Source organism: Larimichthys crocea, chromosome VIII, assembly GCF_000972845.2.
Source record: "Larimichthys crocea isolate SSNF chromosome VIII, L_crocea_2.0, whole genome shotgun sequence".
NCBI lineage: Eukaryota > Metazoa > Chordata > Actinopteri > Sciaenidae > Larimichthys > Larimichthys crocea.
The window spans coordinates 19564351-19588231 of record NC_040018.1 but is presented as its reverse complement, the minus strand read 5'-3'; the positions used below and the strand labels follow the sequence as shown (position 1 = coordinate 19588231).

At 37.8% G+C, this 23881-nt stretch overlaps 3 protein-coding genes across 4 annotated transcripts; 2 read left to right on the top strand and 1 right to left on the bottom strand.

Moving 5' to 3' along the window:
* The first annotated feature begins 1561 nt into the window (after positions 1-1561).
* nmbb (neuromedin Bb) lies at positions 1562-2998 on the top strand. The gene is made up of 3 exons (XM_010732424.3): positions 1562-2044; positions 2362-2549; positions 2664-2998. Exons 1-3 carry the CDS (start codon positions 1816-1818, stop codon positions 2715-2717), a joined length of 471 nt encoding a protein of 156 aa, XP_010730726.2. The 5' UTR covers positions 1562-1815; the 3' UTR covers positions 2718-2998.
* Positions 2999-8332: 5334 nt separating this feature from the next.
* On the top strand, positions 8333-13112 carry tspan3b (tetraspanin 3b). Its single transcript, XM_027281558.1, has 7 exons — positions 8333-8520; positions 9600-9791; positions 10008-10082; positions 10462-10563; positions 10649-10801; positions 10980-11063; positions 11967-13112. Exons 1-7 carry the CDS (start codon positions 8458-8460, stop codon positions 12057-12059), a joined length of 762 nt encoding a protein of 253 aa, XP_027137359.1. The 5' UTR covers positions 8333-8457; the 3' UTR covers positions 12060-13112.
* On the bottom strand, positions 13102-22463 carry pstpip1b (proline-serine-threonine phosphatase interacting protein 1b). 2 transcript variants are annotated; one of them, XM_010729431.3, is made up of 15 exons: positions 22214-22463; positions 21484-21584; positions 20637-20711; positions 19967-20001; positions 19739-19845; positions 19199-19261; positions 18958-19035; positions 18632-18677; positions 18356-18435; positions 17898-17996; positions 15741-15837; positions 15425-15521; positions 15064-15128; positions 14840-14961; positions 13102-14684 (listed from the first exon to the last, which is right to left on the bottom strand). In XM_010729431.3, the coding sequence occupies exons 1-15, from the start codon at positions 22244-22246 to the stop codon at positions 14553-14555; spliced, it is 1230 nt and encodes a 409-aa protein (XP_010727733.2). In that variant the 5' UTR covers positions 22247-22463; the 3' UTR covers positions 13102-14552. The 2 variants fall into 2 exon arrangements, with proteins under 2 accessions (XP_010727733.2, XP_010727654.2); XM_010729352.3 differs by having other exon boundaries at positions 15064-15152; positions 22214-22460.
* Positions 22464-23881: the final 1418 nt, after the last annotated feature.

The following is a 23881-nucleotide window of genomic DNA, read 5'->3' as shown; positions in this document are numbered from 1 at the left end:
AACAGTATCTCCATTTAAAGCATTATTACTAATGTTGAGTAATTCTTTTATAGAGAAATAGTGAATTAAGCTAAATGCAATCACATTTATAAGACATCAACCGTAGTCAAATTTAAGGTCAATTTGCTGTGCCTGAAATAATTTGTTGCTTACGTTTTCCTGCAAATTAAATGGTGGTGTGGCTTGTTTGATAAGTTTCATATAAAGGTCAGTGGAGTGGGGCACGGGCACGGCCTCTTTCTCTGTGGGCTGAGCTCTTCATTAGTGCTTTGAGCATTAACCTTGTTGCTGTTCTCTTTACTTACACAATGTGAGCACACATAAGTGTTCTTTCAATCAGGGTGGACTCAGCAGGGGTTATCCAACACCGGCATGTAATCATACAGCAGTATGGATCAACATATAATCTTAATATGGATCCACTTGAAACTCTATTGAGGTACTTTGTCTTAAATTGAACGCATTTGGCTGCCGTCATCATTAGACCCCAAAGACCTTGACCGTTTGATGTGTTAGGTGGTGATCTTACCACTGCAATCCACTTTGTCACAAATGTGCTTATATGATCACGATTAAACGTGAAATCACATGGGGATTAGCAATGTAAACAGATCAGACTTAAATCAGTCCCTTTTAAAACTTAACTGTATTTTAGGTTAACGTGTAGTTTTGGTATTGGTACAACATTGTAGAAGGTGCTTCTACAATCACTTTATCATTTTGGTGATGCCCTTGGGGAACAGAGGAACCAAGTATTGTGGTATAATTGTAGCCCTTGATTTATGAATCAGTTGTTTTAAGCCTGAGATGCAAATATATCCATCACGAAAGAAATTGCAGTGTTGCTTAAAACCATGGCTGTCTCCATTTATCTAATCTGTGAACTTGGTGAGAGTGATGCTGTGATGGTCAGATGATCTTCTAATTGGACTGACATTCAGCTGTACAGAATGCCTGAAATAACAAATATGTGTGCGTGAATACCAAAGGTTATGAAAAGAGCAAGATGCAAAATTCAGCTACTCCACTAACTTGCAACTTTAGCACCCTGAAGTGACAAAGAGGCCGTCTGTCTTATCAGCTCTAAATTAGCTGAGAGAATCAGCAGGTTCTCCTGTCCTCAGAGGACTGATGGTGATCACAGCAGCATGCTGCAACTGGCCAAATGTCATGTTGCACATTGTAAAGGGGCCGAGCCTGGCCAACAGAGCGGGAGGGGTGAAAGGACCTTCTTATCTTAGAAGGAAGTATTAGCTATCTGCCATTTTGTGGACCTGATCACACAATTCACACCAATAGTGGACAACCTCCAAGAAATTATTTCAGTGTCCAGTTTATAGAGCTCCTATTACTGGTGGCAATAATAAGTATACTGTTGTATGTTGTGGTATATAATATTTGGCATAAACTGTAAGAACATTATGAGTGTATTAGAGAAGAAATATAAATACACTGGTGTTTGTGCACAGTATTTCCATCCATATCATGTATTCACCTTTCCAAAACCTCTAAAAACCATTTCAACCTCTAACCAGGGGAAATAAAATCAACCCGAAAGCAAGTAGCCCCCACTGAACATTGATATATTGCTGCTCATCAGGTTGGGTGGCTGACAAACAAACACCTGCCTTTAAGTAAAGATGAATGGTGCTGTGCGTAAAAGACGCACAGCCAGAGGCGCGGCACAGTGAGACCTCGTCAATGACTGAGTGCATTTCGATTTACGCAGCTCGGCGAGTAAAAAGTACACGCAACATAAACAGAGCCCACCCAGCACAGGAGAGCCTATAAAAGCAGGGTGCGTATGCGCAATCTATGACCAACAGGAGACACTTGGAAATTTGCGCCCTGGAGGACAGCTCGCCTCTCCGCGTTGAGATGAAAGGGTTTTCACTGAACAATGTTTGCCAGTGTGGCTTATTTACTTATCTTGTCTTCTTTTCGTTCATATCTTTTACCGCTGCAGTCAGTTTCGACCTGACTGAGCTTAGGAATAAAGTTGCAAAAATCAAGGTGAACCCAAGAGGCAATCTTTGGGCTACAGGTAAGAATCATCTTCTGGATCTAATGACTATGGACCAATCAGTCATGTTTGGATTGGATGGAATCTAAATAATCTAATTTATTACTTTTGTTTATTAAAATATTATATTTTCTACATTGTCATGCACTATATCTATATATATATATATATATATATATATCTATTATATATATATATTATATATATATATATATATATATGATGGCAATATCTGCTTCTAACCATGATATATTTTGCCGTGTGCGTAAATTTTTTCTCTCCTTCAGGTCTCACTCAATTGAAGTCCATATAAACGAGCGTTTTCTCTAATTTGGCAGGACATTTCATGGGTAAGAAGAGCGTGATGGATACCTTCCTGCTGCCTCCGGCTGAAGGGCAGGGCACCGATGCGCTGGAAGTCACCGTGCCTGCGGAACAGAGCTCTCTCGGGGAGCTTCTCCCAGAGTTCCTGCGGGTGGCGTTGCAAGCGCAGGTGGATACACAAGAGAGCCGCTCGAAAAATCAGGTGAGCACCCTCACTGTCCAAACGTTTCTTCTTTTCTTTTCTTTTCTTTTCTTTTCTTTTCTTTTCTTTCTCCAAAAATCCTCAACAACTTACATGGTGTTATCTCTGTTTCAGGAGGCGGACTTGTTGATGAAGATTTTAGAAAGTTACATCCGAAGCAGAAAGTGAAGGGATGGAAGTCTGGCACGCATTAAGATGGATCCGAGGTCATCTGGTATAATGGGTTATATAATAAATAAATTAGACACAGTCTACAGTCTCTTGCTCATCATGATTGTAATTAACTGTAACTATCATACTTAGTATACAGCTCATGTTTCATTTTCAATACAAGTAAAGTTTTTCAGTTTGTTTTGATGATGATATTTCATGTTGTTTTGTCGTCTAAAGTTATTTATATTAAATACAGTACTTATTTGCATTGCTGTGACTTTGGCAAATAAATTAGATCACGGTATGATTTCCTGAAATTCTTTGACTCGCTGTCAACAAACATTCATTCCAGTGAATCTCTTACTCATTGCCTCATCACAGGGCTTCTGCTATAAATAATGTTTAATATGGAGAATGCAAAAGTCTTAATTAATCTCGTCTAAAAAACTGACTTATTATGTCATCTTGTACACCACCTGTGGAGAGAGAGAGAGAGAGAGAGAGAGGGGGAGAGAGAGAGAGAGAGTTTCTGTAAGCTATGTGTTGGTCCAGGCTTCACAGTATGAAAACTTTCATATCAAGTAGAGGGATCTGGTACATGTGACCTCCACAGTCTTTATTTATAGGTTCAGCACTAACAGCTGCTTGTTCAGCATGAGTATGATTTTTTTTCGCCTTTGTGCTAAGGGCATTTTCCAAAATAACACTTATGTAGGCAGCTTATATAAATCACATTTTCAGTTTTCTGAATATTTCGACATGAAATCGATTTTTATCTTATGTATGTTTTGTGTCCTTTGCATAAAGGGATGGTCTGCACTCTCGATCAATAGGCTAGTGGTGAAGTGAGATGGCCCATTCTTTGCCTTGGGCTAAGCTTTTGTAGGTAATGGTTAGGCTATTTCAGTATCTCTCCCACAATGCCTTATCTGTTGTTTTATGTCATTTTCAAGGTGAGGAATATGCCCCCTTCCCAAAGTAGTGAGTGGTGGCAAGAAACACAGACTATAATTCACTATTCATGTAAGATATGTGAGAGTTGATTGGTGTAGATCTAGTTAACTCCACAATTTTGGCCCAATAAGTGACTGAGAAAAAAACATTACACTCTATAGAGTAAAGAGAACACACACAAAGTAATGAACAGAGATAGTTGCCAGGTTATTAGGTACACCAAGCTAAAACTAATGTAGTTTAATAGCAACAGTCCTGCAATAAATCTTCCCTGCATGGAGGCTGTCATGTTCAGTTTTTGTTGATTCAGCTTTATGGTTATTGTGGAGGCTGTAGGTTGTGATGCTGTTGAACTGTATTGTGTTATAAAGAGGTAATTAATAATTACCTCATATTCTATCCTTATTGATTCAAATGTCATCACAACCACTCAAAATTAGTTAATATGTTTATTGTAATATACACATTTTTAGTATATGCTCCCAATAAATTTGCAAAACAGAGAAAGTCTAAATAGGTCTTTGTTCAGAGTTGTTTTCTTAAATAACAATCTAAGGCTCTTTCAGTGGAGGACACTCCTCCATAAACACACAGTTTTATTATTTTGCCAAACAATAGCCCTGAGATCCTGGAACTTTCAGGTGCAGGACATTGTCCCTAAGTAGGTTAGTAGGCTGGAAAATTGGGTGCAATTTGAAAAATAAGCCCGCTCAATTATGGAAATTTTAACTCCTGAAAAGAGGCATTAAAACTTGAGTTCAAAACTTTGAGGAGGACAGTGACTAACTTATCGTAACATTATTGTATTCTTCAGTCTCCCATTTGGTTAAAATGTTCCCTTTGATTCAAAGACCAGGGCATCTTTGCAATAAAAACACATTTTAAGAGCTAAAATTCAGGACATGAATTGTGTAGTAATGAGTCAGTTATTATTCTTTCCTGATAGCACAGATGCACAAATGTGACAGTCTGTATTTAAATGCTGAGAGGAATTTTATCTAAGAACACAGACACTGTGTCTTTTATTAATTAATTTGAAATGTCAGGCAACTGCATGTTAATCTATTGCACAGTGCAGCTCCATGTGTTGATACAATGTGTGCGTGAGTGGGTGAATATAACTGTCCTCTAATAAAATTGCAGATCCAAACATGTTGTAGAGTGTTAACTGCTGAGGAAGGCAATGTCTCCACACAATTTGAGCGTGCTGATCTCCTGTGACATCTGCTTCCTCACTCCTGGGGTAATGAGAGATTTAATTTAGCATGCACTCTCTGTTTACTCTGAATGTTTGCTCATATACTGTAAATGCTTCATTCCCTTGTAAGCTCAGATTTAGTTATCCTTTGTTTTCTTGACCTACACAAATGAAATGCTTTGCATCTCTAAATTTACAGAAGACTCAAGGGTTAGGCCAAGGGGAGGACCATTACAAATTCTAATTGCAGGAAAATAAAATGTTATTCCTGCACAGATATGATTTTATTGATTGATTGATTGGTTGATTCTTTTTTTCCTAGACTGGAGTGAATTCATGCTATAATTTATTTCCACAAGTAAATCTATATCAATTACACCAGAGAGGAGGAAGCTAAGCTGAGTTAAGACTTTAATCTTTGTGGCAATTGATTTGTGGATTTCACAAAAATTAACTTTAAGCAGATGCCCTTAATAGGTAGTATATTCATTATAGATTGGATTGTATCCAACAATCACCAAAGTTTCAAGCCATAGAGCAAATTGGTATTTCTAGATGCTCATTTGAGACACTAAACTCTCTGCTGTAACTTGTATAGTAGCCAGTGGAGATGGGTAAGACTATGAAAGAATTTTAATCAAAACAATACAACAGACCATATGAAAAAAAGGTATTATATTATATTATATTATATTATCTTTATTATATTATATTATATTATATTATATTATATTCAGCATGAAGAATGATACAGAACAAATTGTGGGGTTAAATAAAAGCAATGAGCAGACACCACAGACAGTCAGCTTATAGATTTCCGCATCTTGAGTAGTTTGAATGGGATTTATAATATTGATGGTTTTATTTTCTCACATCAGAGAGACTGATATTGGCCATCTGGATGTTTTATTGCTGTAATGTCATCCAAATCATCGCCTGTTATCATAAACTGCTGCTGTGTGACAAATCTACTTAAGTCATGGATCAGTAATCTCTGGTTGCTCATGTTTGGGAATAAAAAAAAACAGCAACATGATTTACATCATGATTACAAGATCGTGATGTACAACATGATTACATGGTTTATAGCAGTTGTTTCCATGAGAGTCTCTCTTGGACAGATTTTTCTTTCACTAATTAAAATTTTGATTGTTAACGTGTTTCACATGTCATGTGAGGGCATTTTAATTTGACAGTAGGCACATCACTCTGTTTACTCTGAATTTGCATTTGTGCAAGAGTGATTGATGATAATTTAACATTTTTGTCACTATATTGAACTGGATATTTGATTTTGATTAAAAATATGTTGAGATGTTCATCTGACATGTAAAAAAACAGCAAAATGTATAAATTCAACCAAGATTTGCCTTTTCCATAAGTAAGGCAATACACTGTAAAAGACGGTAGCTCAACAACAATTAATCAAACAGCCATCATTTTTTTATATTGCGTGTGGTGCAGAAATCTGTGATTTTCATAGGGTGTGTACAAACTTTAACCCAGTGGGGTCAGAACAAAGGCCGTATCAATTGCTTTTGCAATCATGGGTGATTACTCAGACCCCCAGAGGATTAACACAGCCAATAACAAAGTGAAATGTAATGAGTTGTAAGCATGACCCAAAGTCATAGTCATATATTTAAACCTTTGGGACTCTTGATATTCTATCTTCATGTACCTCTGCTTGTTTCTTTGTTTATTATAGTTCTGTTTTAATAATGACTCAATTTAAAGTCAACGGGTAGCCTTAATGCATAATTCACTGTTTGGATGTATGTCGTGTCAACAGTTGTAGCCTGAGCTTCCACCTCAATTTGTAAGTGCTCACTCTTGTTCAGTTTGAACAACAAAAGCTGGCAGAGACAAATGTGGCAAGCTTTAACTCAATAAAAGCAAGGCTTTAAGGCATTCATTTTCAAGTGAGTAATCAATCCTGCCCTTGTAGGAGACACACATGTCTTTAAAGTCTTTGTAAGAAACAAAGTGGGGGCATATCACATATCTATTACATTCATTTATTTTTGTCAAAGGACTGTGTGGGTACAGTGCATATATTATTATATAATTCGCGACTGTGACTTATCAGCCAGGAAATGTATGAAGTCATCACACAGATCACCACATGGTTGTGGGGTGTTCTTAATTCTTACGCTTGATACATCGATCCTCTCCCACATTTTATGCCACTGTAAAACTAGCAGTGCTACACTGCCATCCTCTGGCATAAAAACTCACACTACACATGAACACGTCTCAGTGCTGATACTGCCTGCTAGTTATTTTTTTAATAGACTTACATTAAGTGCTGCCATAACTGCAGAAAAATGATGCAACCCTGAAACAAACCAACAACAAACCATTAAACCAGCATCAGCACATCTGTGTGCTTGTACTGAAGAGATCGTAGCTGAGCTATTGAAGACCTTCTGCTGAATTCATGCCCTGCCACAAAGACAGTACCAAACAAGTTCATATTTTTCCTGCTTAACAGATAGAACAGTACAGTAGTCACAGCACTGGATTTATTTACTTAATTAACATTGCTTATGACACATTACACCCCACTGTTTTAATTTATATTACTCTGTGGTGTATAAGTAAAGCCTACCGAATAATTAATTGCACTCTACATCATTGCACTTAAATAAGCATTTGTAAAATAATCAGTCGAGACATCATCTGCACCTAATTGCTTAGTACTAATATATCAAAAGTAGCTATATATTATATATATATATATATACTTATACTATATATATTCATATACATATATATGCTGTGCTATAGCTTTATGTAAATATGTTAAACAAATTTCACTGAAATTAAAACAGACAAGCTCAGTTCCTCAGTTTTGTGTTGTGCTTTGTTTATAATGGGGTGGGATAGGGGGTTAGGGGTGGGCGGTGTTGGGTGTTGTTTTTTTATTTTATTGTGTGAAGCACTTTGTATTACATGTTTTGTATGAACAACGCCATACAAATAAAGTCTGAGTGATTGAAGTCAAAAGCTGCAATATACATATCTGAAAGCAATGCACGTAAACACTGTTGCAGGGCTCTGCCTGTAAACACTGTTGCAGGGCTCTGCCTGTAAACACTGTTGCAGGGCTCTGTCTGTAAACACTGTTGCATAGCTCTGTCTGTGAACACTGTTGCAGGGCTCTGTCTGTGAACACTGTTGCATAGCTCTGCCTGTGAACACTGTTGCAGGGCTCTGTCTGTGAACACTGTTGCATAGCTCTGCCTGTAAACACTGTTGCAGGGCTCTGCCTGTGAACACTGTTGCAGATCTCTGCCTGTAAACACTGTTGCAGATCTCTGGTAAACACTGTTGCAGATCTCTGTCTGTAAACACTGTTGCAGATCTCTGCGTGTGAACACTGTTGCAGGGCTCTGTCTTCAAATGTCCTCCATCACAGTTTGTTTTGAATGGCGACGTCATCGGGAACACGTGTCCCCCTCTCATTGGTCGAGCGCTGAATAATCTGCACATTGGGGCAGCTCCAGCGAAGCCATTTTATTATTATTAACAGCAAAGGTGCAGGTGCATCAATATATATATTTTTATAGTCACACTTTTAATTGCAGAGCTCACGACACCATGGGGCAGTGCGGAATTACGTCATCCAAAACCGTCTTGGTTTTCCTCAATCTCATATTTTGGGTAAGAAAACGATGAATGTTTGAACAATGTGCAGCATCCAGTGAGGCCAGGCTAGAAAACTGCGCCAGAGATGCGCTGCAGAGATGCGGCTCGTCTACAGACGAGCTGTTGTTTTTAATTTTTTAATTATTTTTAGAGTCGAGATATTCGCGGACTTTTGTTTGCACAGTGCGAGCTGCTAATTGCAGAAACTTATAATGTGACTGGAGCTACAGTAGCTTCAGTGTGTCGCTAGCTGCCGCCCACAAGTTGTAGCTACAGCATGACGTTATGCAGCTGCAGTGCTGTCATGAAACACAGAGATAAACAGAAATGGTGAACGGTGCTCTGAAGGGTTTATTTTAAAAGAGGACAAGAGATAACATGTGGTCCACTACACAATGCACCAGTCCTAAAAAATGCGTCTTTTGCTTCAGTGTATATCATTTGGAATAGTTTTCCAAAAATATATATGTTTTTATCAAGTTGCTTTATTGATATCACCAATAAATAATACTGTATTGCCAAAGCAGGCTGTACAAGGTTCAATACAAGTATAATAAATCCTACAATACACACAGTACCATACCCACTATATGCACATACAACATACACTGTAATACTGTCTGGGTTATGATACTGCATAGTATATTATATTATTATTATTATTATTATTATAATGAAGGATAATTGATCACAAACTATTCAGCAATATAGAGTATATCTATATTTCAGTTCTTTAAATGTACTTTTATTCTTAATCTAATCACTGGGATCCTATTAAGTTTGCATTTGGGATTTTTTCCTTGTTTTTGTCCAATTTCTTTTAATTATTGTTTTGTTCTCTGCTGCTGTTGTTTTGTAATGTCATCATTTATGGACGTGATACATGTATTATTTGCCTGTATTAACTATAAAAGCAAGAACTACTAATTAACAAATAAAAAAAACTGATTCTGGATTATGAGATGGATGTAGTTAAAAATAATATAATTAATATGTGAGACTCATAGAAGAAAAATACATTTTATACAAATGAAAAGAGAAGGTGAAAGACTTCTGTTTGTCGCTGACTCCTGTTTCTCCATTTCTCTCTCCAGGCTGCAGCTGGAATTTTATGCTACATTGGAGCCTATGTGTTCATCACATACGACGACTACGACCACTTCTTTGAAGATGTGTACACTCTGATTCCTGCTGTAATAATAATTGCAGTCGGGACTCTTCTTTTCATCATCGGCTTGATTGGCTGCTGTGCAACAATACGTGAAAGCTCCTGTGGTTTGGCAACTGTGAGTGTGGACTATTTTGACTTGCACCTTTTTGAAAATGAACAAATCAAGTGCAACAGACCATGCAAGATTTCTATTACATACTCTGTGGGGCACAAGGAAGAAGACACACAGGGAAAATGTTAATTTAATGGCACTTGTTAGCTGTGTCAAGCAATTATTTTTATTATTTATTTCCAACTCACCTGCAAGACAATGTCTTTGTTGTCATTTCAGTTTGCCGCCATTCTTCTGCTGGTATTTGTAACAGAGTGTGTGGTGGTGGTCCTGGGCTACATTTACAGGGCAAAGGTAAACACTGTCTCGATGTCCTAATTCTGTTTGAAGTAAAGTTAAATGAAAGTGGGTCTAGGTTTGAAGCATTTGGGTCAGATTTGAAAAAGATGATCATCCTTTTATCTTGTGCAATATAATATGAATTTATTGTCAGATTGTCCTAAATCTCATATTTTGCAAGTATACGTTGGGTGATATTCCATTCTATAAAACACAAGCTTGCAGCTTGTTTAGCTGCTCTCATGTGTTATAAATCCCTTTGGGTAAGAGTGCTCAAGGCCTGTGCTGTAAATTAGTTTTTATAACAATGTGAAAACCTGTCCCTAGGAGACAGCATATTAAACAAGGCTGTCACTGAACAGGGACAGTAACAGCTGCTGTGTATTTGTTTCAGGTAGAAGATGAAGTGAATCACTCCATCCAGAAGGTTTACAACGAATACAATGGCACCAACACTGATGCTCCCAGCCGCGCTATTGACTATGTGCAGAGGCAGGTGAGAAGAAAAGTCTGTTGTTTTTTAGATTTTCAGTTTCAAATTAAACTCTTTCCCTCACTGTTCTTCACTACTCTTCTTGTAGCTTCATTGCTGCGGCATTCATAACTACTCTGACTGGAGGAACACACACTGGTTTAAGGAATCCAAGAACAACAGTGTCCCAGTCAGCTGCTGTCAGCCCAACATCAGCAACTGTACCGGCACTCTCACTCGACCAGCAGATCTTTACCAAGAGGTATGAACAGGATGCTCAAGTGTACGGGCATACTTACTAAAACAACAGAATAAAATTTGTGAAAGTTGTGGATTTTTTGTGTGGCACAAAGAGACATAAAATGTAAAATGTTCCTTAATATTAAGAGATGTCGTTATGCCTGAAAAACTCTTTTAATATCATTTGTTTTGTATCTCAGGGTTGTGAGGCTCTTGTCGTGAAGAAGTTAAAGGAGATCATGATGTATGTCATATGGGCTGCTCTCACTTTTGCATCTATACAGGTAAGGCTGACATAGTGTCAACAGGGGGAAAAAAATAGGCCTTATCTTTAAATCGTGTTATAAGCACGTTTATTTGGAGCGTGATTAAAGGTCCATTAGGGTTTAAAGGTCCTGTAGGATTTAATGGGATCTAGCAGTGAGGTTGTAGATTGCAACCAATTACATACCTTTCACCTCATCCTCTTGTTCCAAGCATGTAGGAGAAACAATGGTTGCATGGCTGTGAAACTTGCGAAAATGCCAGTATTTGCTTTGCCCAGTCTAGGCTACTGTAAAAAGACATAGTGGGTTCAGTGAAATAGGACCCGCTAGGTCTGTAGATAGCTCATTCTAAGGTAACACAATACAACAACTTATTTTTCAAGTGATTATACATTAATGAAAACATACACATAATATTATGTTTCATTTCTGCCACATTCTTCCAATAAATCTCCCTTAATCTTACACACTGGACCTTCAAAGCTGCAGTAATCTCTGTCAGCACAAAGTGAGCTGACAGCAGCTCTGACCTAATTGCGTCAAAGGATTTCTACTGTGTTGAACAGCTCAGCATGGTCACTACTGACCAGAAACCCCCTGCTTCCAAAAGCAGTGACAAAGACAACAAGGCCAATCACTTAATGTTAGACTCAAACATACTAATTATAACACACCATGCATGCTGTATGTGTGAAAAGATGACGCTTCTCGGTTTAACATCAGTCAGGCTTATACAGATTTGATGATTTCACATAGTGGCATTGTGGCAAAAGGAAATTAACGCATGAGATCAGGATGCTTGATTAGAGTTAGAAGAACTGATTATTCCTGGCTTTTTAATTACACTCATGTTACTTTCCCGCTGAGTTTACCAAGGGGCATAATAAATAACATCTTATTTTTTCTGCTGTCTGCCTGCAGATGCTGGGCATGCTCTGTGCCTGCGTGGTGCTGTGCAGGAGGAGTCATGACCCAGCCTACGAGCTGCTGGTCACAACCAACAGTTACGCATGAAGGACGCAGGCGGGCCAAACAAAGCACTCAGAAAATGAAAAGGAGCGTCACCGGACATGTCCACAGTAGATTTCAGCTGTAGTTATATAAGCTCAAGCACACCTTGCACAATTCATCATAAAGTAGCGAACACTGGTGATGTGGTTTGGGTGGGTGGGGGCTTCAAGGGGAAACCAGTTATTTATTGACATGCTTTGTGAGTTACTGTTACTTTAAATGTTCCTTGTTTTCTTACAAATACTTAAATATTTACAGAGGCCAAAGTTGTATATGGCTAATTGACATTATTGATGTTGATGCTGACTTTTTTTTTTTAATTGTGGCTTCTTAAAATTTGAGCTCATCCCTGAGGATGATGAGAGGTAATTTGGAGCATATGTGTGAAAATATGTTTGGGAGTGTTAGAATGTATTTCCTTGTGTGCTAGTTTGCACTACAACTGGAGCTCTGGAGATATTTCATGGTTGTTTAAATGGAAAAGCTATGCTAAAAAGGATATGTACATTATTCCTAAGAACTTGATTTGACCAGACTTTGTGAAAATGAAAAAGACAGAACAGATTCAGTGTTTTTAAGTCTTAACATTTTAGTTTGTGGAGCAGCTCTTGTGTTTTGTCTCTCAAAGCCATGTTTGGTAGAAAGGGTTCTTCATATTCACAAATATTCAGGTTGTGAATAATGTACATTCTGTTTTGGTGTGGATGTTTTCTCAATCAGGCTTCAATAGTGAGGCATTGCCAATATATAAATTGTGAATTAACCTTTTAGTCTCCAGTGCTATTAGTACGAGTATTATCAGTGTTACCTGAAACCTGTGTAGATTCAGTTTGTTACAGTCAGAAAATCTCTCTTGTTTAGTTTGTTAGCTATAATCCTGCTATAAAGAACATTATTTTCTACATTTTTGTGAAAGTGTGCACCGTTTTAATATTTTGGAGCTGTTAAATTGACCCCTAGATATTTAGCTAGTACCACAGGAAAAAAAAAAGTCAAACAAATATTGTGTATTGACTGGAGAACAGAGAGGAGACAAATAAACTCATTTCAACTTGACTGTTTATTTTCATCCATATTGCTGTATATGAAAGTAAATATGTTACCAGTTATACATACAGACATAAACATTTGATATTTCACCAATCGCATGAAACATAATATGTTTAAACAAATACCTGTTCTGTCAGTTGACAAATGTGAAAAGTTTTCTCAGTTACATTAATTATATTTTTGTATTTGCAATAGTAACATATGTACATATAACATATGTACAGAACATGTAACCCTCCATTTTACCCAGCTCACAAACACACACACAAAACTACGACCAAGAAATGATACAAAGAACCTGAGAGACAAAACCAAGCTGGGCGCTAGTTGAACATGCTATTACACCAAGTCAACTGTTGAATCATCATTATACACTGTTGCACCATTGATTTAGACTCATCACACACACTCAAAGGATGAGGATGGAAGCACACTGATTGATTTTCAGCCTTTAATTGTGCAGACAGACTATGTTTCAGCACTACTGTGTGCTCATCAGAGTCAGAATGGACAAAGACATGAGGCAAACACATATTGTCAACCTAGAGCAGGTGTACAAATGTCATTGGATAACAGAACAGGATTTCAGATCTACTGGATATTGAATCAAAGAGGGTGTCATGTTCAATATTCAAAGTCGAAATGTTTCTGTTTGCACAATTAAAGGCTGTAACTAAATTAATGTGCTCCAGTTCCCATTTTTTCCTCTTGGAAGTTTGCGGTCCGTATTGCTGGAAGTTTCAATCATACACCCTTAACTTTATTTAATGGTAACTGACGGCTCACATCAAATACAATGCTTGAGTCAACTGACACAGCTATGGTTCCTTATCAATTGGAGATAAAATAATTTATCAGTTATTTCTTTATAATATGATGATCAGAGTTTGGATTGTTGATTTTAAAAAAAGTTATACTATTTTTGTTATGCAGAGCCGAGTCCACAGTCCACTCAAATTTCCAGCACCGGTTGGTTTATCATTCATGAGACTGTACTAGGTGTACATTATTGGAAAGCATGAGGAGTTTGGATGTGAAAATCCCAGCTGTACAACACCTGAGGTAGCAGGGTTACAATGTAATGTCTAATTAAGGCTTAATAAATAATAATCCCACGGATCAATTCAGTAGTCTTTCTGGAAAGCTTTTACTGTATAAATAAACAAAAGATCTCACTTTCTATAACTTTTGTAAATTGCTCAGAGAACACTCAAACACTCACCTAGAAAGCCTGAGAAAGTTATCTGTAGGTGTTAATGTGTCTGTGAATGTGTGCGTGAAGTGTTGCGTGCAAGATTAACACAGCATGGATACTTTTTATTTTTAAGCATATGCACATGCACATGTTTTGGTGTGTGATTATGCATGTGATGTCATTTGTATGTATTTTGTTGTTGTTGTTTTTGTTGTGTGTGTGTGTGTGTGTGTGTGTGTGTGTGTGTGTGTTCAGATTTTGGCCAGATAGTTTCCTGGTACCATTCCACTCAGCCCCATCTTCTCCACTACCCACCAACCATCTTCTCCTCTCTCCAAAACTCGGACCAGCTCTCCTCTACTGACAGACAGTTCGTCCTCTTCCTGACCAGTCAGCATGAACAAAGATGATAAATGTTAGTTACAGATCACAGAGGATGACAAAAACAATATTTTTTTCCACTGAAAACTCCCTAAATACCTACATTATCTCTTTCACATACTGTATAATCACTAGATAATGTGTTTATAGTGATCACCTGTGCAGAGAATTCATAAAGTACAACGTAGAAATCTCTATCAGGTGATTCTGTGGCCAGTGGTGCTGCGTACTGGAGGCGTTGTAGAGGTGCATATCCTCCATCTGAAGTCTCAGCTGAAGCTGTAGGGAAATGTAAAATGTTGACTTTTATATTTATGTATTTATTATATTAACATATAATTCAAAAATGTAAAGTGATGAAGACGTTAGTGTAGAACTTACACTCGTCAACACATGTCAGTGCTGATCGTGAGCTTTGAGGACTGTCCACACTGATGCTCACAGGACTAAGAGGGAGGGGATCAGAACGCCTGAGTGAGTGATCCAGGTCAGGAGAGATATTTAGGATATACACAGAAATGCTCTGACCAACAGACAAATAGGTCTAAATACCAGCTGCATGTGATTCTTTCAGGTTTGTATTTTGTAGTAGTCAAAAACAAGAAGAGGAAGAGCCAGGAGGGGAAGGTGTTTTCTTACTACCACAGCAATCTGAAAGTATTCACACACACACCCTGACAGGTTTTACAGTAACAATACTGTCTCCTCCTAATTCCTCCCCCAGTGGTGAATTGTGTCAGACCTCTTCAACATGTTGTCTACTCCTCCCACAGAATGAGCTTGCCCATTGCTGTTCCCGGAAATCGTCGTCTGGTTGCAGCTCTCAAACAAAATGGGCTCTGTGAGGGGAAAGGGGAAGCTGAAATATGAGAAGTGAGATCAAGTGTTTTCTATCTGTGTGTGTGTCTAGATTGAAACAGAAAGGTTTGAAGTGCTCTAAAGCAAGTTGTTTTGTAATGGCACCTTTTCCTCACTTACACAAGTTTGTAATTTTCTCTGAAAACTTCATTAAAAACTTTCACATCATGTCAAATGCATGGCGCACCGTGGCAGCTCACCTGGAGGCTTCAATCCTGTGCTCTTCATCCCTATGAAATAGTTGTTGTCTGTCGTGATGTCACACTTTTCCAGTTGCTTTCTCACTTCCTCGTAAGACTGATTTTAAAACAAAAGGCATTTGAAGTCAAACCTTCGCACTGTTCCTGTGTAACTCAAAAGGTGCAACTGTGCAAACATTTCTCTGATTAGAGACTTTCACTTCACGTGCAGTTATCCATGCAAACAATAAATGAAGAACAAAATGATCTTGTAAGAAAAGTGGCTAAATCATAGACCAAATGTGTGACAGTGTTTCAAGAGTCAAGTCTGGATACGGTGGCGCTGTGCTTTGAGCTAAATGCTAACTTCAGCAAAAACAATATAAACATGTTGATGTTTAGCAGTGTACACCCTGTACCATGTTCACACATTTACTAATTAGCACATCCTCTTGGGACCACAAAGCTCTATATACAGTTTAAATGCAATTTATTCAGTGGTTATTGTGGTTGTTGAGCTATTTCAGTCAGGACCAAAGTGGCAGACCGACTGACTGGTTAGTACCACTGGCAACCTCCATGGCTGTGTGAAGTAAAGCCAAGTGCCAAAAACTGCAGTTCCTCAAATGGCCACTTGAGGCTGGCTACAGAACAAATCAATATCCATAAGCCCCCATACTAAAATGCTCAACTTCACAGCAGAAACATGTTTACAGAAAACAGTTTTGGTCTCTATAACTAATTTTCCTGTTCTTGACAACTGTACTGAGGGTGAATTTCTATGTAACTCAACTGTTGAAGTTATATTAAGGCTCAAACGTACATATAATTAACAGTGTGGGCACTTTAATGGGCAGGTAGACGCTGTTACAGGTGGCTTGTTTGAGCAACCAAGCTTTATTCAGTCCACCCTATGTCCACCAAGGGTCCACATCTTTGCACATTTTTAGGTAAGCCAGGAGGCAGCAGTGTGGCAGGACTGCCAAGATGGCCACTGTCCAGATATGACGCCCACGTTTTTATAGTCTTTGTAAGATTACAAAGTCTGTCAAGTTTTATTTTTGCTTTTTTGTTTTCATGCTTTTTCTTTTTGAGTCTTAGTATACTATCATGCAACTATGCCGATGCTATGTTACTACTGTACAATGTGAACTAGTATGACTGAATTCCTTATTTGTTTGTTTGTTTGTCTTTTCAATAAAGTTTGAAAAAAAAATACAGTCTATGGGGACAAATTAACTTTTTGTGTCCCCGCATTCAGGTGTTATGGTAATGAAGTGGTAACATCTAAGACAGGTATTACGGTCATAGAACATATCACTCACATGAACACACCTGGGAGGAAGATGCCTGCAGCTAACCAGCTAGTTAGTTAGCTGTTTCTTTTTTAATTAGTTTTGTTAAGTTTGAATATTTTATTCTGGTATGATGTTTTTTTTTTTCGGACAGAAGAGGTGTGAGACCGTCTTTCAACAAACAACCGGCGGGCTTGTGCTGCTTTGAAAACGTCAAATGGTGAGTTTGAATATATTTTCAATATTGGGGTCTATTTGTAAGCCTGACTTTGTGTGTCCACGCTTACTATTTAATCCTCCCTCACTGTGGTCATGGTAGCCTAAGCAGCACATCTGATCTGCTGCTGGTGTGTCTTGACTCATTAAGCTGCTGTGGTCTGAGTAGGCTAATGTGCCGTTTATGGACAGCTGTGCAGTGTTGTTTGGGTGATCTGTGTGTCAAGTTTGTCTTGGTCCACGCTGGTCATATACTGATCTCATCAGCTGATCTCAACTCCACCTGTTGTGCTCTGTGAGTGAGCTCTATGTGTGTGAAATAGTAGGGATTGTCCACATCTGTTGCTTTAGATGTGATTTTCAGTGCATGCATTTAACCCATGGTATCCTAAAATGTGCCATTTCTAACACTTAGGACTGTTTGCTATTCTATTATGTATGTATTGTGACATTGATTTCAGCCCCACCGCTGTGTAGATTAAGCACTGTAGTTTAACCAACACAGAAACAACATCTAAATAACCAAATTGCAACATTACTACATTTCTGAATTGAAAATTTCATCTACATTTTGAACCTGAGTTAAGACCAAACACTCAGGTGGGACATTGGGGTGAAGCTGCATTTGTCTCCATAATAAATAAATAAATAAATAAAGTAAGCTTACCTCATCATCATTGACACACTGCATGGAGAAATGATTGCAATGGTCCCAGAGAGCATACCTGAGCATGCTGATGCGATCTCCCTCCAGCTGCTGGAACACCTGACAAACACATACACGCCACTTGTTTCTATTCTACCACAAATGTCTGCAGAGCCAATCTTTTGTTTTATTTTACACTGACTGTGTCATCTGAATGCTGCTAATTATAATGCACCTTAAAAAATCTCTGAGCAGAAATAGACTTGTATGATAATGAAACATGATTGTGGGTTTGATATCTTATTTTTAGCATACACTCTGCAGTATAAAATGTCCCTGCTGGTCAGCAGCAAGGCAGGAGAAGTATACATTGTACAGATTAGGGGATGTGGTGCGTCTGTGGTTGGAAAACTTTGTTCTGGGTTGTGACTATGTGAGATGGCAATGCAGGTAGACTAGCGGAATATAGTCCACAGTACCTCACATGTACTTGTGTGTGTTTCTTCCCAGTCCTGGCGAACTTCATCTAGTTGAATAATGCTGGTAAAGTACAGCCTCTCTGTGAGAAATTAGTGTCATTAAAGATGCTTATAGTTAGAGATGAAACATGAAAATGATAATGTACAGTACACTTTTGCATAAAGTATTGTTCACAAATAGATAATCAGTGGTAGCTGTTTTGAGAAAGTCCAGTAAAATACAAATGTATGTTGGTTAGAAATATTATTGAGGTGAAACATGCTTCTAGGTCATACCTGCTTCATTGGCTGCCTGTCTGCATTGCTTAGCCTTCTGACGAGCCTGTGAAATAAATATTACACAGGAAGCAACAAGCATGAGCTGTAAGACATCTGATTACAAGCTGGTGAGATCATTACTCTGCACAATTGCAGAAAATGTTATGTTGCCTTCCAATTTAACTGGAAAGTTGTAGTTAATAAACAGAACTGAAGTGATAGTCATTTTTGTAGTGAAGTTGTGTGCAAAGACAAAAGTCTAAATGAAACACTTTGAAAGTTTGAATCCAAATCCACATGTTGGCCTTGCTTTTATAGTAAGGTAGGTCATTTAGGTATTGCACCTTGTCTGGATTTTTCTTCTCAGCCCCCTGCTCTGCCTCGTTTGCCTCTTTGCATCTCAGCTCGTAGTTCTTCTTAGACTGTGAGAAACAGAAACAGAAACCACAGAAGCTATATAGTTTCACTAAGGACAGGAAGACATGTGGAGTGATTTCTATTTTTAGCCTACCACTTATGGCCGTATAAGGTTTGTCATCAAACCAATTTCTTTTCAATGAGTGATTACTGGAATAAATATTATACCTCCATGGTCTTCTTGTACAAGGAAACCTTTTTCTTCTGAACCTTCTCCATGATGCTTTGAAACTATAAAGGGAAACAGAAAGGACAACATGCACAGCTTTTAGGTGATATTTTCATGTACTGTAAATTCCTTTGTGACCCACAGTTCGTTCCTAACGTGTTGTAGAAAAGTGATCTAAATGAAAATGCTGAAATAAGTTGTTCAGCTTCCTGTAGATCTAACCTTTACTTATAATACTGCAGTGTACTGGTCCGTGCATTACTTCGCTTTGCAAATACTTTACCTGCAACAGGATTTAAACTACCACAGGATTGAGTCAACATTTCTGAACAAAAACCTAACATTGTAATCTTCACAAATAGGACTTGCAGCACTCTTGTATTGCATTACACAGAGTTAACAGCTGTGCACATGTGCGATATGCAAACAGATGAAGAAGAATACTTTCTATGTGCCTTAATCTAGAGTAAGTGATCAAACTTCATTTCGATATTTGTGTACAATGAGTGAGCTGTTAAGCAACACAAATTGCACAGTACCTTCTTCCTCTGCTCTTTCTGCCGTTCTCTGAATGTCTCAATCTTTTTCACCTCCTCTTTCAATGTATCAGAGAGTTGGATGTGAAAGTTCCCGATGTTCTCAATTTCTGGATCCAAAAACAACAACAGCTACAATGAATTAGTATAATTTATAAGAAGAGAAATAGAAGCAGTATTTTGTACTTTGTTTGGATTTGTCCAAGGCTCCGAATAGTTGGATGGACTCACGTGTTTTTAACTGGTCTAAGGATGCTCTCAAGGTGCTGGAAAAACAACGTACATTTAAGATTAGAGATGATTCAGTGGTCACGTTATGCAGTTTTTTTGTACAACACACACATGCAGATGATCTTGATCTGTGTCATGTGTTCCTTCCCATTCCTTTTTAAGAACACACTGTCTGACTAAGTAGCTACAAAAAAAAAAGCAGTTTAAACTGAACAGTGTAAAGTAGTATCAAGGTCACCTCGCTGGTATTTGCTGAAAGAGTGTAAATTATTGAAACAGGAAACTGGCAATAGATAAGACCTCTTTACCACCGAGAGAGGGGGACAGAGGGGGGTACTGCAGAGAAACTGGTAGTGTGGTAAACACACACACACTCAAGCACACACACAATCTCTGTTTGTTTTCTCTGCCTCTGATACACGCACAAATGTGTTTCCTCTGAAAAGAATATGACTCACAGGCGGCTGACTGGTGTTTATTCTGTGTCACAGGTCAGTTTCATTCAACATTAAATAAAGTTTTAACCTCATTACAATGTCTTTCAACAAAATGTGACTAGAGTTCCAAACTAGAGTTTATATGTTTTGATGTTTTGCTTGTAAGTGTACAGTACGTATGTACAGTACACAATATTGACCACAAAGCCATCAGACCACTCATGCTACTTTACCTTATCTCTGTGAGTCCTCCAGCTTTGTGAGCAATAGTCACCAGTTCCTTCCCGTACTTCTCTTCTGCTAGTGCCCTGTGCAGTATGAACACTTTTTTAAAAATCCTGAACCTCAACATTTAACAACAACTTAACAGTATATAGTATGTATGTATGTATGTGTGTATGTATGTATGTATGTATGTGTGTATGTATGTATGTATGTATGTATGTGTGTATATATACATGTGTATATGTATGTTATAACAGATGAATTAGGTAGTAATAGCATAACAAAGATATTCTTCCTGTTGATTTCTTTTGTTAGATTTGGTTACATCTTGACGTTTACCTTAAATGAATCCTATACTATCATTATACTATATTCGATAGGTACAATGGTGAAAGAGTACTCTATATCATAGTCTAAAAATACTCCATAAGAAAAGTAGAGTAGAAAGTGCAATAACAACTCGTAGTGGAGTAGAAGTATAATGTAGTATACAACAGTCAAGTAAAGTACAAGTAAGTCAAAATTGCACTTAGTTGCAGTCTTTGACGGTCAGTCTTAGTCGTCGTGCTGAATATTTCTCCTACGCAGATCGATATCATTAAGTAGGCTGTACTAAAACTTAATAATTTGAAAAATCTATTGTGGTGTGACTAGCTGGACATTGACTGATTACAGTCATATTACCTCTAGATATTCAGTCATTTTTAGTATGTTCATTTAAAGATGTTCTAATTAAGCTTTGTATTGTTAAGGGGTGCAGTGATAATAACAAAAACTCTCAGTATCCTGAATCATCAATGCAGAATAATGAGACCTATTTTTCATTTTATCTGCTAAAATACAAACTGATGCTACCTCATCTTTAAAAGCTCTTCCACATCTTTGCACATTTGCCTTCCATCTCGTAACCTTTGGATCACTGCGTCGTACCCGGCATGACATGTGAATTCAGACCCCTGTATTGAGAAGACATAGAAGCAACCTTAGAAAGACTGTAATGAGCAGCATTGCTCAAGAATTATTGCAACAGGTCATTGAGTTAATCCTGGACTCACTATGTGGCAAAAATGCAGAACTAACGCTTAACAAAAATAAATGTGAGATTGCACCATACACATACTTAGTACTTCATCAAACTGCCTCTCCTCAATCGAGTTTGTCAAATAAGGCAAATAGTTCAACTCATAGCACAGAATAGAAACATTTTGTGGTATTCATGAAGTCACCAGTACTTTCTTGGTTAAGTGATTGCTAGAACTCAACAGAGATATTATTATATGTTTGTTTTTCATATCAAATTTTGTAATTGTTCCATAGAGTGTTGTTTTAAATTTACATTGTGTGATATCAGTGTAGCAGTTCAGTTAGTGCGGCAGATGACCGGTGATTGTTTTGCAGGTACTTTAAATTAGCTTTCTAATAAACAAATTGGTTTGTAGTTTAGTTACCATGTGAATTCATAAAAACATAAAGTAAAACATACAACATAAAAACAGCAAACAAAATTGCATGACTGTAAAGACACCACTTTACTTTCAGTCTTCAACAAGCACAGCTTCAGAGCACAACACCACGAGAGACTTACCCAGAAAGCATCTTTAAACATCAAAGGTACCATCTCAGTTGTTACTTCCTTGAACTGAACGCACTTCTTTCCTCGGTATTATACCGTCTCTTACAGGACCTAATCACTTACCAGCAATTTAAATAAAGTTATTGAAGGTCACTTAGCCGTATAAACCGTGTTTCAAATCACGAGTGGCCCAGATATCAGTGAGTCAATCTGAATGAGGAAGAGGTCCTGTCCGATGATGTCACTGACCACAGGCAACTCAGCCCATATGTGAAACTGTCTTATCTTTCACTATCATTTGGTGGACTGTATGTCTTGTTAAAACTTGCCCGATACATCAGCCAATGGCGTATAGTGAAGTCTGTATAGATGATGTCGTCTGCATGTCTCTGTCAGATGAGGAACTTGTTGGTTTGGTCAGTGACAACTTTCAGATCACAGCTGGTGTGAATGATACTGCAACCAATGGTAAAACAATTACCTGTCTCTAGCTAGCACCTCTGATGTCACTGACATTATTATTAATACTTGATCGATATTTAAACATCTTCAAATAATACAATTCCCAGTAAAGCACTTGTTTGAGTTTGTTGATTGTTTCTTTTGTTTTTTTTTCTTCTTTTTATTCATCTACTTTTTGTTTTTACTGGACCTGAAAGTGAGTCACATAAGGGAAATTACATTTTTCATAATATTTTTTGTTGCACACAAACACTTTCACCAACTTTTGTTTTGTAAATTCCTGTAATGGCCACAAGGGGGAGACACAGACCTTTCTAAAACCTCTCAAACAAACACCAGTGTTTAAGTATTACACAGGATCAAACTCTCATCGCATTGAGTCAGTAGCTCTTAAATCTCCACGGGGGTTGGACATAAAATCCAAAATCTTTCAATCCAGTTGAGATGAATACAAATCTGTGCCTCGGGCATCCGTCCGGGAAGACACGTGAATGAGCACATAGAAGCTTATTATTGATTTTCAAAGTGAGGAGAAGGACAGACTGTGGTGTCTCTCACCAGACGCTCAATGAGATGTGTGAAAATCTTTGGCTCTCTCACAAAGCTGTGGGATCATCCTGTCACACACCTAACGGCATGTTAAAGGGACACTACAAATCAATACAGCCAACTGAGAATAATGGAGCTAGGCTTTTGCTATTTTTATTTATTGTACATTTATATGCTTTTACAAAAAAATCATGAGGCACCTTGAGCTGCAATTCTGCTTCCTCAGTCAGACAAATGTTTGATTCATTGTTTGAATCAGTTACGTTGCTGTCCTGTGGAAACATGAATCTTCCACACATAAATAAAAACAGGTCTGGTTTCAGCTTTGTGATGCAGTGTGTTTTTTTGGATAACTCAGTGAGTTTTTAAAAGGTTTATTTAGCTTAAGAGGTATGATCATTTTCTCAACCAATAAAGAGATACTATATCACTATTCAGTCTTCAGGAAATATCCATGTATCCATGTGTGTCATGTTTCAGATTCTTCTGTCACAGGCAACGATTTAATGGTTCGAAAAGAAATATTTCAGATTGATGAACAATTTTAAATAGCTCAATTTGTGTATAGATGCGTCTACCACATAGGTTCACAGTTTACAGAAAATATGTTTGGCCCTCTTCTTTCTCGTTTTGTTTCTTGATCAAAAGCCTTGGATTACAGCCAACCAT

Bases quoted from the DNA above. Each gene is read 5' to 3' on its own strand.
- pstpip1b (XM_010729352.3), bottom strand. From the start codon at position 22,246: ATGGTACCTTTGATGTTTAAAGATGCTTTCTGG. The intron at 17,997-18,355 runs GTACTGTGGACT...TGTGTTTGTCAG, and splicing joins CACACACAAGTACATGTGAG to GTGTTCCAGCAGCTGGAGGG. The intron at 14,685-14,839 runs GTGATCACTATA...CTGACTGGTCAG, and splicing joins TTTATGAATTCTCTGCACAG to GAAGAGGACGAACTGTCTGT.
- tspan3b (XM_027281558.1), top strand. From the start codon at position 8,458: ATGGGGCAGTGCGGAATTACGTCATCCAAAACCGTCTTGGTTTTCCTC. The intron at 10,802-10,979 runs GTATGAACAGGA...TTTGTATCTCAG, and splicing joins CAGCAGATCTTTACCAAGAG to GGTTGTGAGGCTCTTGTCGT. The intron at 11,064-11,966 runs GTAAGGCTGACA...GTCTGCCTGCAG, and splicing joins TCACTTTTGCATCTATACAG to ATGCTGGGCATGCTCTGTGC.
- nmbb (XM_010732424.3), top strand. From the start codon at position 1,816: ATGACCAACAGGAGACACTTGGAAATTTGCGCCCTGGAGGACAGCTCG. The intron at 2,045-2,361 runs GTAAGAATCATC...CTAATTTGGCAG, and splicing joins AGGCAATCTTTGGGCTACAG to GACATTTCATGGGTAAGAAG. The intron at 2,550-2,663 runs GTGAGCACCCTC...TCTCTGTTTCAG, and splicing joins AGAGCCGCTCGAAAAATCAG to GAGGCGGACTTGTTGATGAA.